This window comes from Varroa destructor, unplaced genomic scaffold (assembly GCF_002443255.2).
Source record: "Varroa destructor unplaced genomic scaffold, Vdes_3.0 BEIS01000448.1, whole genome shotgun sequence".
NCBI lineage: Eukaryota > Metazoa > Arthropoda > Arachnida > Mesostigmata > Varroidae > Varroa > Varroa destructor.
Genome location: NW_019211901.1, coordinates 1 through 14,295, shown reverse-complemented (window position 1 = coordinate 14,295; position 14,295 = coordinate 1). Strand labels below are relative to the sequence as shown.

The window sequence follows — 14,295 nt, the reverse complement described above, 5'->3', positions numbered from 1 at the left end:
ATAACAAGCTGAAGCGATGATAGTTGATGCCCACGGATCCCCAAAAAGCAACAGAGCATTGCTGCAAGAATTCGTTTACACCTTATCAACTTAAGGTTTATGTCTTGACCCATGCAACTCAGTTGTCATCCAATTCATACGGAAGTTCCCCTTAAATTCACTTCGGAGGCTCTGTAAATAATAAGAAATATAAGTAATCGTGATTGAATTTCTATCGCAAAACTTGAAGCCATCCCTTGCAAAATGGAATTCAGTTATTTCATTGTGGTGCCACTCATTCATTTACGAATCCTAATCCTATTCTTTCTGTTATTATGCTGTGTCATTGTTGCTATTCCTATCGCGGCTACGGCCAACTTCCTTTGACGATGATGGTGATACTGATGGATGGTGCCCGCGCCGTGGTGGTGGTGATAACGTACGCCCGTGCGGATCTTGGTGACGGCACTTATTTCTATGCACAACAATGGCAATTGTGACGCTCATTATATCCGACATAAAACGACCTACTACGTACACGCTAACATAATTCTCGGTGGCTGTTACATGTGTTATTACTGCGGTTTACCCAACTATTGGTGACTCACTTTTATCACTGCTCAACATTCTATGTCGCTGTTGTGTGATTGTTGCTATCTTGCCTTTGTCGTTCGGCAATACGATGATGATCGTGATGTTGACGACGACAATGATGATCTGTAAATGGACGAACTATGTTGTTTGTTGTGATTGATTGATGACAAATGAACGCATGTATGAACGGGCATTGATAAAACAGGAGACGCAATAATCATAACGAAGAGTTTAGAGAGCACGACTGGCATCGGCTGTGACGATACGAAGGAGATGAAGAGCTCACCGGAAGATGAAGAGCATTCAGCAGCATCCAGGGTGACTTTCTCCAAACATACCAACGCTACCACGGGTATGTGATGCTGGTAGTCCATCAATTGATGGCGATCAAATGCCAAAACGATGTTGACCATTTAATAGTCCCTATTAAAACGACGTATAGGCAATGATGGAAGCATACATTTCTATTACTGTTGACGCCTCGGCTACTGCTATTATTAGTTAGCATACAATCAACAGACAGCTGAACAAAGCGTAGCGAACACGTCTGCGGTGCTCGTCCCGAATGCGTGTGTCTGTGTGTTTGTTACTCAAACTAATTCCATACCAATCATAACGCATAATGATTTTTATTTCTTTCGTCAATAACATCTAACTAAACAATGGTAATACCTGCCTGAATCATTTATATCTCACCTCATCGTATTTAATAAATTCTTTCTACACCTTACAATCACGAGCAACGAGTATAAATCCAATAAAAAAAATACCACGTTACCAAAATACTAATAAGTTACCTATAGTACTATCATTTTGTCATAGATACCAAAGGACTTGTTGGCAAATCTGCTGGATCAACGCATGTCGAGATCAAGCATCAGTATCGTACTTAAAAGAACAACCACTCTGGCGTTTTCCTTGACGTCGGATCAGTGGCTATTTTTGTGAATTGGTGATCGATCGTATGGTTTAACTTGTTTATTTTTCCCGCCTCGGTGGGCAGGCGAGTGCACTTCGGAGCTGGCGTCTGCATTCGGGAGCGAGGAGCTGGGAGCGGGCTACTCCGACTTCGATATGTCGACGGCCAACACGATATCTCCGAGCGAGGACTTCTCCCGGGAAGAGGACTGGCTTGAGCCAGACCTGAGCGAAGCCCATCTGAGACATTCCGCCTTCGACGGTCAAGCCGGCCCCAACGTTGTTGGTCCAAGGATGCGCCGGTCTACCTCCGGACACTCGAACTGCAGCGCTGGCACAGGAACTCGGAACGGCGGTCACAGTAGCGCAGGCCTTCAGCAGCAGCAAACGACAACAACAACAACAACAACGACAGGTGAGCAATACGTTTCTTAGGATCGATCTACGCATTGCCCCTCACTTCTTTATAAAAAAAAAAGTGATTTTGTAAAAAGTGTGATAATTTATGTGACCAAAATCACTTCGCTCTCGTTAAGTAACTCGCTTTCTTTTATAATAATATCACTAATGCACAATAAGTAATCGTATTTTCAAATCACATGTTTGAGAGGAATACAGATGCACATATTGACCAGAAAAGCTCTTCACACTTGCATCGAAAGGGAAAATAGTTATGAGTGAAGGAGAATTACGTGTCATATGATCATTGTCATTTACGTGTATAATAAAAACAGAAAAATCTAATACAACAATTCTACCGACATATTTCTTTGTTGTGGAAGTGCGCCATTTTACTCAGTTCTCTACCAACGGTTAGAGTTAATGTTGAACCCCTAGTAGCAAGAACCCCTTTCTATGTGTGTGTGTATCAATGAATTGTACACTCAAATGAATTCGTCTTTGTGCATGTAAACATGTATTGACGCCTCACTATGTGTTAACTGCGTGCTGAGCGCACAAACACGGTGTGACTATGGCATAACACGCGACAAGAAAGAAGAGCAGATCTTTAACGCGACCATGCGTGGGATGTGACGCGTCCATAGCCCGACAATCTGGGTTTTGAATTAGCATGCCATTTCCAAGCTTCGATACTCACCGGTGTATAAGGATGGGCTTTAGAACTTGACTCTTGTCAAGGTGTCCCGGTAAGTCGAAACTCTGGCTAACGTCTTAACCGGCACACTTCGATGGAGACTGAGTAAAAACGCGGACAAGGTATGAGGGCTTTGAGGGCTCCGTTGGTTAAAAATGAAATAAAAAAAGAGCTCCAATATGACGCCAACATGTTCCATTGCACACAAAATAGTGTATGACAAACGACAAGCTTTGGTGTATATACAACTTGCATTAATTGTCACTCTATACAGATATCACTAAACTTTCAAAGTAAACATCAAAATACAAGGATTTTTTTTTTATTCATAGATATGTCATTGTACGAGGTATTTTGATTCGCTCATACATTTTTCAGAGTTAGAAATATGTTATCAATGCTGTAGCTGTAAAGAAAATTTTACTATGTGGCTATTGAATTTTATGCGTTTTTTAATTGCGATTACATTTTTTTCACGAATTAGTAACTACCAGTTCAAGCTGGCAACGTCATTCGATGGACGAGTCTTCGTTGAGCTTTTACAAAGAGGAAACGTTTTCGGAAGAGCGAAAAGTGATTAATACCAGTTTGTGCGGCCCGGAAGGTGGTTCATTTGATGCAGGTCTGACCCCAGTAATCACTCCGGGGGCTAGTGTAATGTCCGAAAAGGAAGAGCGACCACGTGAACCACCTACACCTCCACCACCTCCTTTACCAACGGTGTCACCGCCAGCTTCCCCAGAAGAAGCTCTAAAGTCTCCGCCAGCCATGCTTGGATTATTGGCCGATTCATCGGGCTCACCTTTAGCACCTCTGGGCTTGCCACCTCCAGGCTTGACGCGGACCTCGGTCGATGTCCCCTCTGCACTGCGTTTAGCTAAGCGTCTTTTCAACCTCGAAGGTTTCAAAAAAGTTGACGTTTCGCATCATCTCTCTAAAAAGTAAGTAACCGAAACAGCAAAACACACGCTTTTAATTATCCTCTAATTGTAAGATCATAAGTATAGTTGTATATTTTTTATGTATAGTTGTTCAGTTTGCTGTAGTGGAATCGGCTGGTCCCCGTCATTTCCTAGAAAAAATTAACACAGACAAAATTCTCGAAGTCTCAATTTGGAGTCGATGTTTTCTACGGTGGCCTAGTTGCATGGTTACTCCTTTTGTGGTTTGGAATAACTATATATATATCAAAGAAGATTGTTACTTGCAAAGGTTTGTTTCCAATCATCAACTCAAATAGTTGTTACTATTTGCGGGATTTTCGATTTAACCGTATAATAGAGCAATAGGCTTTGTTAAACTGTTATTTTGTTAAACTTTTACAGTACTTGCGCAGGGGATCTGTTTTTTGCAACATGCAGTTGTATAAATAACCTTAGGGCTTGGTGTTTTTCCCTAGCCGATCTTCGGGCTAGAGTGCCTCATAGCTATCCGATTCTTATAGTTTTGAAAATGACTACTGGAAGCCATAAGATTCGTGCACTTGGCCTCGTAACCACATAATCCCTATATGTTGCTCCAGCGTTGTTAGTGACCCCAAATAGCTTTCTTTTAATATCGCTGATGTAAGAGCTCCTCACTTCCCATATATTGTATTTAGTAGCATCGGAGTGCCAGATTCTGGATGGCGAACCTCCTGGGAGAGACGATAGAGGCGTAATACAGTTATGGGCACATCGGTTTGGTGAATTTTCGGTTAATTTGTGATACAAAAGTATAAGGATTTCAGAATGCTCGAAAAATGCAATGTGTTGTTTCTATTGCATTAGTGACATCCTGTCTTTGGACCTACAGACGCCTACCTCTGTGACTGCTAACCAATCACTTTTAGAATTCAGCATTACACCTCCTGTCTTTCGCAACGAGCCTTAGATAATTCTTAAAGGGTATTTCATGTTGAACATTGCCGAACTAACCGGCGATCCAGTTGCCAAAAACTTTAATAATAATCTCAGTGTCTTGTTTAATTCTTTCACTGTAGAAAAAGAACTTCAAGCGTCATAAAAACATTTCATATATTAGGTTGGTTGCGCAATTGCACATGATTTTTAGTCGAGGTAGTATCTTTAACAGGGTTTTGGGTTTTTGCGTTTGTTATCTACATCATCAATTTTTAGTCCTTCATTATTTGTAATGTTCAAAATCCGTATTGGGCCTGGGATTAGAGACGTGTAGCATCAGTGCTAGCTTTTTTTTCAACCAATCTGTATTCTCTTCCTTGTTGTGTAGCAATGATTTCTCGCGATGCGTTGCAGAAGAATATCTTAGACATTTCGACTTCTCGGGCCTATCGTTAGATGTGGCTCTGCGTCGTTTTCTGGACAAATTTTGTCTTCAGGGCGAAACTCAGGAAAGGGAGCGTGTGCTTGCACATTTCAGCAAGCGGTTCCTCGACTGCAATCCTCAGTGCTCAGATCAACTTGGATCACAAGACGCCGTACATACTTTGACCTGCGCTCTTATGCTTTTGAACACTGATCTCCATGGAAACGGTACGCACCTACAACACCGCCTCTATCAAATCAACTTTAATTATTTTGCTTTAGAAATTCTACAGCCTACACCAAATGAAACAAGCTCGTTTTGCTTTAATCTTTCTTTGATTTCATTTGTCTCCTGAGAAAAGGGATGAAGTGACAAAGACGGTTGGGAAATCTGATTTAGTTCTACAATAAAATCGCGGCCATCTCGCGACCGTCGATTTCGTTTTTATCCCAAATGTAATTTCAACGTACAGTCTAGACAAACATTTTCGAGCTCATAGCACAGTACAACACCGTGCGATGTGATCCGCTCGCTAATTTCGCGCTCTACGACACGTTATTATTTTAACGATCCATAAGAATCACTTCAATTTGGTAACAGTGATTGTAGATGGAAATACGTATTGCTTTGAAAGAGATGCATGGAGTGATTATCGACGTATGAAAATAGACCCTTTTCCGCATTATAATTATCGGGAACGCAAGACGGGGGAAGCAGAAGAAGTATTCAATAAGATCGATTCTCACCTCTAAGAGGTAACCTTGAACACGACGACCCAATGTGGTTTATACACAACGGAGTAGTCTCATCACAGAGCTGCCATTTCTTTTTCGGAATAAACTGAGTTATGTTTTACTCACCTGTTGCCCCAAATTTGCTCTATCGGATTCGTGCATATTCTGCTCTCTACAAGGCGAAGTTAAGTTAACAAAGCAACATTCAACGTTTTAGAAAAGCGTGGATAACGTTTCTTGAAGGGTTATTATTGTGTGTTTGTTTGGTTATCAATCAGATGTGATTGACGATAATAGAGAGCAGATTATTCGTTTCAGACAAAGGAGGCGAAGATAAGTAAGAGAAATTAAAAAATTAATTAAGATAATACTTAGATTCTACATTAAGTTGAAAAGTGTATTTTAAAAGATAATTAAACAAATAACTTTTACTTTATTCATAAAACTTACTGATCGGCCCTTGCTTATCACATTTGACACACTGATTACTGATGCTAGAAGTAGTGAATGATAATTAACTGGCTACACATAGAATATTGTGATGTAATCATGCGTACCCACCATGATCAGACTGTGGTGCGATTTTTTCTTTCTAGGTTTTGTCACCAGTCGTGACCTATAAGGTTCGCAAGTATAATATAAATACTAGATATAGGCGTTATAGATCTGGTCTCATGGATGGGTGACATGCTGATAACATTAGACATAGCGAGCATAAGTCTTGTAAATGTCTAATTACTAACAGATCAATTTCTAAACTTCTGTGGAGATTTTGAGTTTCTGCAATGTTTTCAACCTGAAAATTGAAAGGACATTCGCAGAGACAATCTATGAGGAAGACCTGTTTGTTTCTATTGAAAGAATTAGTCTTTGGTTCGAGACGTGTACTTCTATTCATTTCCTAATTTGACATACTTTAGGCCTGAAAAGGATATAAGCAGACGACGACTCAGATCCAAAATTAACCATACTTGTTTTTGGGCCGTGAATTTTTTATTGTTCTTAATCCGAAACGCTACGTTTAGCATTTTTTCGAGACTGAAAAAATCAAAAATTAGATTGACGTCCATCAGCGCTGCCTAGGCAGGTTTCTAAGGCATTGCGAAAAATCGTTTGCTGAACGCTTATTTTTATCAGAAAGATCATTAAGACAGTACAGTTATTGGTATATGCTTGCCTAGCGTCTCGCAAGCGGTAACTATGCAATGTAAGCAGGTTTTTTCATACACAGAAATCGGTGTTTTCGTTGATGTAGAAAAAAATATTCTTTCGGTGCAAACCCATGAGAATTATATAAAGTTGTCATATTTACATAGAGCTAACAGCTCTTCACTGGGTGTCATTTAGCATTTTGAGAAAAATGACAAATGCCTTTCCTTTATTTTCAAAAGCTTTAGCTTTATTATTAAAGAGTTGGTATCGCAATGAATAAATTTTATAAGATAAACGGTTAGCAGAAATATCATATTTGAGCTGCTTTTTTAAGCCTTATAGCATTTTTAGTTTGGATGTCTTGTGGCGTTTCTCACTCATGGTGTTTATAGGATAGTTATGTTTAATAATTATATTCAAGGCTGTTTCTGCATCAGCAGGTGGAAAAGTAGATTGTATAAAAGTACATACACCCACAGGAACATTTAAGCTTGCCTATAATGCAGGTGTAAAGTAAGGGCTCATGACCTGGCGACAGGTTCACATACGACTTATTCAAACTGACATCTTTCTCATGCTCACTTCTGTGATTTGAGTTCAGCTTCTCCTAGAAACGGGAAGTTAAAGTTTGTGTCTTGGGTCATACGAGAATCTATAGTCATTTTGCTATTTAGTAACAAGTTGACCATATTTACGCGACACGCTCTGTTCAAGTGTTTCATGACTTCCTTGCACGTCTGGAAGTTGTTCGGCCTTCGGTAGAATCTTGTTTAGGAGAGCCCCACAAAGCCATCAAGAGAATTAACTGATGCGAAGACAAGGCTTGATCGTGAACTGATTGCTTTTATTTTTGCTGCACTTAAGAAGTTTACGGTTCCGCTTCCACAAAATTAATCAATCAGTTTATCTCATGTATATAGCTATCTAATTAAACCTGATAATTATAATTTGTAGGACTGTCGAGAAGAAGAATGACAGCGCAGGACTTTGCTCAAAATTTGTCGGGACTAAATGATGGAAAAGACTTCCCTAAGGAAATGCTAAGAATGCTCTTCCAGGCTATCAAAGACCAACCTATCAAGTGGGCTACGTAAGTATTTTGTCGAAGAAAAATACAAAAAAATCAAGTTGAGGAAAACGTTAAAAAACCTATTAATTTGATATGGGCATCTCTTTTCAAGAATGTTTGCCTAGCATTAGCGAAAACGTTGTAGAATGAAAAGGCATTTTTTATAGTCGTTCACTGCAACCATCTATTCTAGTCGGCGCCTTACAATTTGTTTTTACGATTCGCCTCTTACATACGCCGCAATTTATTATACAATGTAACCTGGGATGATGGTTTCAAAGCAATTTACCCGAGCAATTATAATACGGTTATATTGCAAGAATATGATTAATTCTAGAGGTGGAAACGCCACATATATTTGTCCTCCGTTTCTTTTGTCATAGATACTACAGTATCCGAGTAACTGCCATCAAAGTTTTACGCGTTGTTATAAACTGGCTCTTTTTAGCAAGGCAAACATGGTATTTTCGTAATAAGCTCGCGCATTACGGGCAACATTCTCTTCAACAACGACTATAATATGCGTGTTTCGTCGACTTTCAGAGAGGGTGAAGCGACACCTACACATCGTGGTGCTGAATCGTCTACAGGACTCACAGGCGCAACCACTACAGCAGGGAATACCGTGGCGGAAGGAACCCGCCAACAGCAGCAACAGCAACAGAGGGATTTCCGTCGAGGTTATCTTGTCAGAAAGTGTTGTGTAGATCCAGGCGGAAAAAGGACTCCTCGTGGCAAACGAGGTTGGAGGCCCCTTTACGCCAAACTGTCCGATTTGCTGCTTTTACTTCATAAAGATGAAAAAAGTTGTGATGAAATGAAAAGGTAACTATAAACTGACAGCTGGCCCTATACGAATTAGATAGTTATTGGATCAGTCAAAAAGGCTGGATACGTAGGTTATTTGGAGTTTGTTACGTTTGAGACGGTTACGATACGTAACTTTAGGGAGAATTAATGACGTTTGCTGAAATGTGACAATGTTGCATTTTTACTAGTTAGTTAAAATAAAACTCATATCAAATGAATAGGCGGATATAATTGATTCGATTATTGATTAAATGATACTATAGACAGAGGATCGGATCTATTTTTTCCACGCGTGTGGCCCAAAACCAGCAGATACTTCATTGCATTGCTCCAACATGTTATATAATACGCTAGCTTAGTCAACTATTACTATTTGCAGTTATGACTTCTTCCTCCAAACTAATAGCCTTTATAAATTTCCAGCAGACACAAGGCAAAGATTATGGAAATCAGAACTTTTATAAATTTCAGTAAAATATTTTTTGCGCACGAAAATACGCCACTCGATTAGGTTTTCACTATTTACATCTCATTCCGTTGAAGCTTAACAGACTCGATGCAACACACAACGCCGATACATCACTGTTTGGCAACGATAGCGTGTGACTACACAAAACGTCCTTGGGTATTCCGTCTCCAGACGGCTGATCTCGCCGAGTTCCTGTTCCAAGCGACGTCAGATGAGGATTGCCTCGCCTGGGTTGACACAATCAACTGTGTAGCAGCGGCGCTATCTGCTCCCGCCCTTCCGGCCCCCACGTCGAACACAGCCAAGTTCCAGAGGCCGACGCTGCCCATCTCGCACACTAGGCTAAAGCCCCAAGAGCAACTCGAGTCACATTATGCCAGAGTGCTCTGCCTGGAGAGGGAGGTGCATGAGTGTCAGGCTTCAGGAAATTCGCCGGCGCACCACAATACTAACACGATCGCCAATAGCTATAATAACGTTGTTGGTAGTGCCAATAGTAGCAGTAGCGGTTGCCACAGCAGTTCATCGTCTTCGTCAGGTTCGACCAGTAACAGACGAAGAGAGAAAGACAAAGAAAAAGAACGGGCGGAACGCAATGCCGCTAAAGAAGGCTTCCTGCAGTACGAGCTAAAACGATACAACACCTACGCTGCCGTTCTTGCCAACGCTATTCGCCAAGGTAAGCATACCTATATTACATTATGTGTACTAATGAGCCTCTGTAGAGGTTGCTTATAAAGCACATATATAGATGTATATATATATATATATATACATACTATTACAAGTTTATGTTCGGCCTTTGACGCGTACTTACGTAACTTTCAGTAAACTATATGTATAGAAAGTAATTCATTTGTTTTTCCTTTCAGGGAGTCCCATTGTAGGCGGAAAAGCGACTGCAGGTGGCGGAAATGGTAGCATCGTTTCAAACGCCAGTGGGGTCGGCACACAGTTCTCACATTTGTTGTTACTGAACACACAAGGAACAGGCAGCTCAACGCGCGGTCAACAGTCATCGTCAGGAAACGGCAAGGGCGGTAATCATGGTTCGTTCAGAGACCGAGGAATAGATTGAGAAACAAACGATGATGAATTTCGATTTCAAAATAAGTCTATTTCGGGCCTACTTTGTGTGACTATAATAGAAATGCGAAAACCTAAAATGATGAGATGTTCGAAATGTTCTGACCTCCAACTGTAGAATACAAATAAAGCATCTTGAAAAAGATGGCGCGGAGATACGAAAAATCCGGTTGAGCATAACATATGAAAAGACGTGTAGATCGTTTATAATTTTCGTTCGAGCTGTAAAGATCGAAGGCTATGTCTTTGGAACGAATGTAGCGCGCCTGACCTTTTAATACATAGATAGATATATAAATAGATGCTTAAGCATCAAAGCCAGCTGTTTCGGGTGGTTTGCAACCAATTGCCTTAGAGGAGTGAGCATATTTGGACATACAACAATAGACTATTGACAGTGCTTACATATGTGAAATGTGATGGCATCGATAAACTCGAAGTAAGGTCGAAGAAACGAACGTATCAATGAGATTATTGCGGCGTATTACCGCATATGAGCACTTCTTGTTAACCTGTTACTTCCCCAAGTGATATTCAAAACTGATTCTAACCATAGAAGCACTTGAATTTGCATCACCTGCATATGGTATAGTCGGACATCATCTATGGCCACCTGGCGATTATCTCTCAAACAGAAACATATTGGCGTAGGCAAAACTTAGAAAATCATAATACGTTGCGTTTTAGAAGCAAAAAACTACACATTTCAGTCTGATACCCTTACTGATACTACCTAAACATTTTCATAGAGATGAAACTAAACCCAAATGCCAGGAATATCCCAGTAGTTCGGCGCGTGCATGAGATTGGTATATGCGACTGAGTTTACGGATTCACTCATCTTCTGACGTGTGCGTGTGCAGCACATCTTTTTGAAATCTAAGCTCATAGCAGTCTGATTCTTGTTTTTCGCTGTGTGGAGAGCTAGTGCAGTTGTATATACTTTATCTGAAGAAATGCTTCACGGCATACCGGACGTAAAAATCGTTGGACATTGTAATTCTCCATATACCTAACTATGTGTCTTGGGCTTAGTTAGCGTCTTCCAATAACGCGCCTCGGTCCTCATGCATTCAAAAGCTTACATATACACCCACACTCACGTCCACAGTGAGATTCTGAGTTCTTAAAGAACCGAATTATAGCTCTACATTCATATGCAGAGTTGCTCTGCGTTTACTAGGTGGTTTATGAATATGGCGAAGCTACTTGTATACTGTCCAGCTGCGGGCCTCGCCCTTTCTAGCCCTTGCTAATGTAGGGTCGCAAAGGATATAGCGATAATAGTTATATCTTTGATAATATTGCCCCATTGAGATTAGAATAGTTCCCTAGCATTCTTGCTGGCACAGAAAGCCACTACTATATAGGACCGACTACTTATAACATTAAAAGGTGTTGTATTGTCTAGTCAGCCTTTAATTTAACAAGCCTGCTATTAGAAAGATATTAGTTTAAAAGAAATACTAGCATTAGAGTTCTCCATTTTGAAGTTGTGCGACATTTAAGGCATCAAGGCAAATGCCGTATATGCGCGATATTTTATACATTGCTTTTAATACTTACTAGATTGGTTCATGTTATAGTCTTCAAAACAAACAATATATATGGCCACTGTTTAGGGGGTATTAATAAAAGAAAACATCGCATGACTTTAATCGATTAGTCTGTCGTTCGACAATCGCTGCTAGAAGGTAGAGCAGATCTCATTTCCCCTTCGTCCAAGTCAAACCATCATCAAAACGGGCTTCTTTCGTTACACTCCGTTCATAATAGGCGCCATAATATTCATTGTTACTGCCGCTCGCCAGGTGTAAGTGCATCATTTACCTTTGTTGTAAATCCTGTCAGAAATAAGATGCAAAATGCGTTACAGCAATTACCGAGGTGATCTCTTATGCAGCTGTAGCAAAATGTCAGTAAATTGGCATGTATTTGTCATCAATATGGTGGAATGCTGTAGGTAGGGTGAAGTTGACTTTGTTTTGTCACAATCTTTGTCCTAACGAAGTAATCTGTTTGAAGCATAAAAAAACTATCAATCTGGTATAGTTAAGCGTCGAATTTATAAGCTCATAACGTTATTTGGGGAAAAAGGGGAAACGAGGGGTGGTGACGAGACAGTATGTTATGCTCTACTTACGGACTTTCAGCTCTGTATCCGTGCCATGTCGAGTGAGGCACCAACTATGCCGGAAATACATAGCATTACGCTAAATATCTACTGAATTATGTTTACTACTGGCAAATAAACAGACGCATACACTATATATATATATGGGGTATGTGTCTGTTTATTTGCCAGTATATATATATATATATATATATATATATATATATATACACGTATGTATGTACGAATCAACTCTGTAGTAAACACGCCACACATTGGGTTTTGTCTATCTGTTCACTAGAACTAATAATACTGCTAGATCTATACGTATGAATGTATTTTCTTATAGGGAGGGAAAGAACGTGGTAGGTTTTCATTTAAGTCCCCTTTTGTTCACAGGATGTTGGTTATATTATACGACCGCACAAAATGGCCTTCATGATACAACATACTCACAAGCAACACGTGTGAATATATAAACACATACACATTCGCACGAAAGTAATGTTATAAACAAATCCAACAGGAGCTGTTTCTTGCTAGGTGTAATAACTCTAATAAAGCTGTAAACGCGATCTTTAATTAGAGAGCGAAGGCCGCAGCTTAAAATGAATACTTAAAAAATATATATATATATATCGATGTGTGTGAGTGTTAGTTAGTTATCACGGCCGTAATACCCGATGTGGCCTGTACTTGTAATAATACCTAAATTGAAAATGCTGTTAGAATATTGTAGTGAACATTGAGAAGATATCATGATAAGGGAATTGGTACTAAATAAATGCGAACAAAATTTGAAACCCAAGTGGCTGGAACATGGTTGTGTAAACAAGAAGTTTATCCATAAAAAATCTTAACAATTATTAGTAGTGCTGACTGTAACTGAGAAGTTGTACATCAAGGCGACACTCCAAATGCCGCTGACAAAAAGGAGATATCTTAAAAAAATACCATACGTTAAGATCAGTGAAGAGCGCTGACGTAAGCTGACATATGTTGAGATACGAAGAAACAACGAGGTTGTCAAGTTATAATTTTAAAGGAAGATTTTTAACTTCAGTTAGGTGAAAGAAGATTAAAAATATTCTAGGTGAAAAACCACTGGAATATTCGTCTCCTATAGAAGTTCAAGCCTTTTTTTTTATAGACTACAACATAAATAAGATGTTGCTCATATATGGATAATAATTAATTGATGTGGTCCGTGGCAAGTATCGCTTTTTATGACTATTTATAGTCTAGTTCGAATGCATCTACTTCTTTTCACTCAAAAATACAGAGCGATTTTTCTGAACGACATAGTTGTGCTATTCATAGCAGTTTAAGATTCCTTTTTTGTTGCCCTTGTCAATAGGAACTTTGGTAATGCTAATCTACCGCAATTTAACGTAAAGCGGTTAGCCATAGCAGGTCTCCTGAGACATGTGAGTTTTGGTTGGTTAAAAAAAACAGAGGAGCCGTTAAACAGACAGTATCAGTGTTTTATTTTAGTCACTCAATCGTTAAGTAATCGTAAAGTAGCAGATAGTATGTGGTGTGCAATAATTGATCCGAGACATTGAAAATTGGTGGTTTTACTGAATTGTTTTATATGAATTTTTTTTTCTACCTAAAACAATTTTTAAGTTACGTATCGCTATTGTAAGAAGAATTCGGTGCTTAACGGCTGGCTTAGCTACAGGCGAATATCTTTACTTCATTAATGAAAGAGGATGAATCTAACAATTACATCATAGGCAGAGTAACGGAAACATGAATGGTAATCATAAAATAATATTAGGGCACTAACAATAAATAATCTTAAGGAACGAATAAGATGCTAAATATAAATATTATACAAGCGAAAAATGAAAAGATCGCAGATTGATTAGGTAATATATATTTTTTTACAGAGGCCGGCCCTCTAGTGAGACGCGGCTCTAGTCAGGAAAAGGAAATATGAAGGTCCGAAGCAGTACATCTTCGTTTGTATATAGGAGATACACACATTATATAAATAGATATATA

General features: G+C 39.4%; 1 protein-coding gene across 3 annotated transcripts in view; it reads left to right on the top strand.

Moving 5' to 3' along the window:
* Positions 1 to 13,759, top strand: part of Efa6 (Exchange factor for Arf 6) — a 30,741-nt gene extending 16,982 nt beyond the window's left edge. For 2 of the 3 annotated variants that reach the window (XM_022816764.2, XM_086976394.1), the window contains 8 exons: positions 779 to 925; positions 1,577 to 1,906; positions 3,072 to 3,528; positions 4,817 to 5,079; positions 7,693 to 7,828; positions 8,351 to 8,632; positions 9,161 to 9,765; positions 9,959 to 13,759. In XM_022816764.2, the coding sequence (XP_022672499.1) occupies positions 779 to 925; positions 1,577 to 1,906; positions 3,072 to 3,528; positions 4,817 to 5,079; positions 7,693 to 7,828; positions 8,351 to 8,632; positions 9,161 to 9,765; positions 9,959 to 10,164 (2,426 nt within the window). In that variant the 3' untranslated portion in view covers positions 10,165 to 13,759. The remainder of the gene's footprint in view (positions 1 to 778; positions 926 to 1,576; positions 1,907 to 3,071; positions 3,529 to 4,816; positions 5,080 to 7,692; positions 7,829 to 8,350; positions 8,633 to 9,160; positions 9,766 to 9,958) is intronic. The other variant, XM_022816765.2, reaches the window with a different exon arrangement.
* The last annotated feature ends 536 nt before the right edge of the window (positions 13,760 to 14,295 follow it).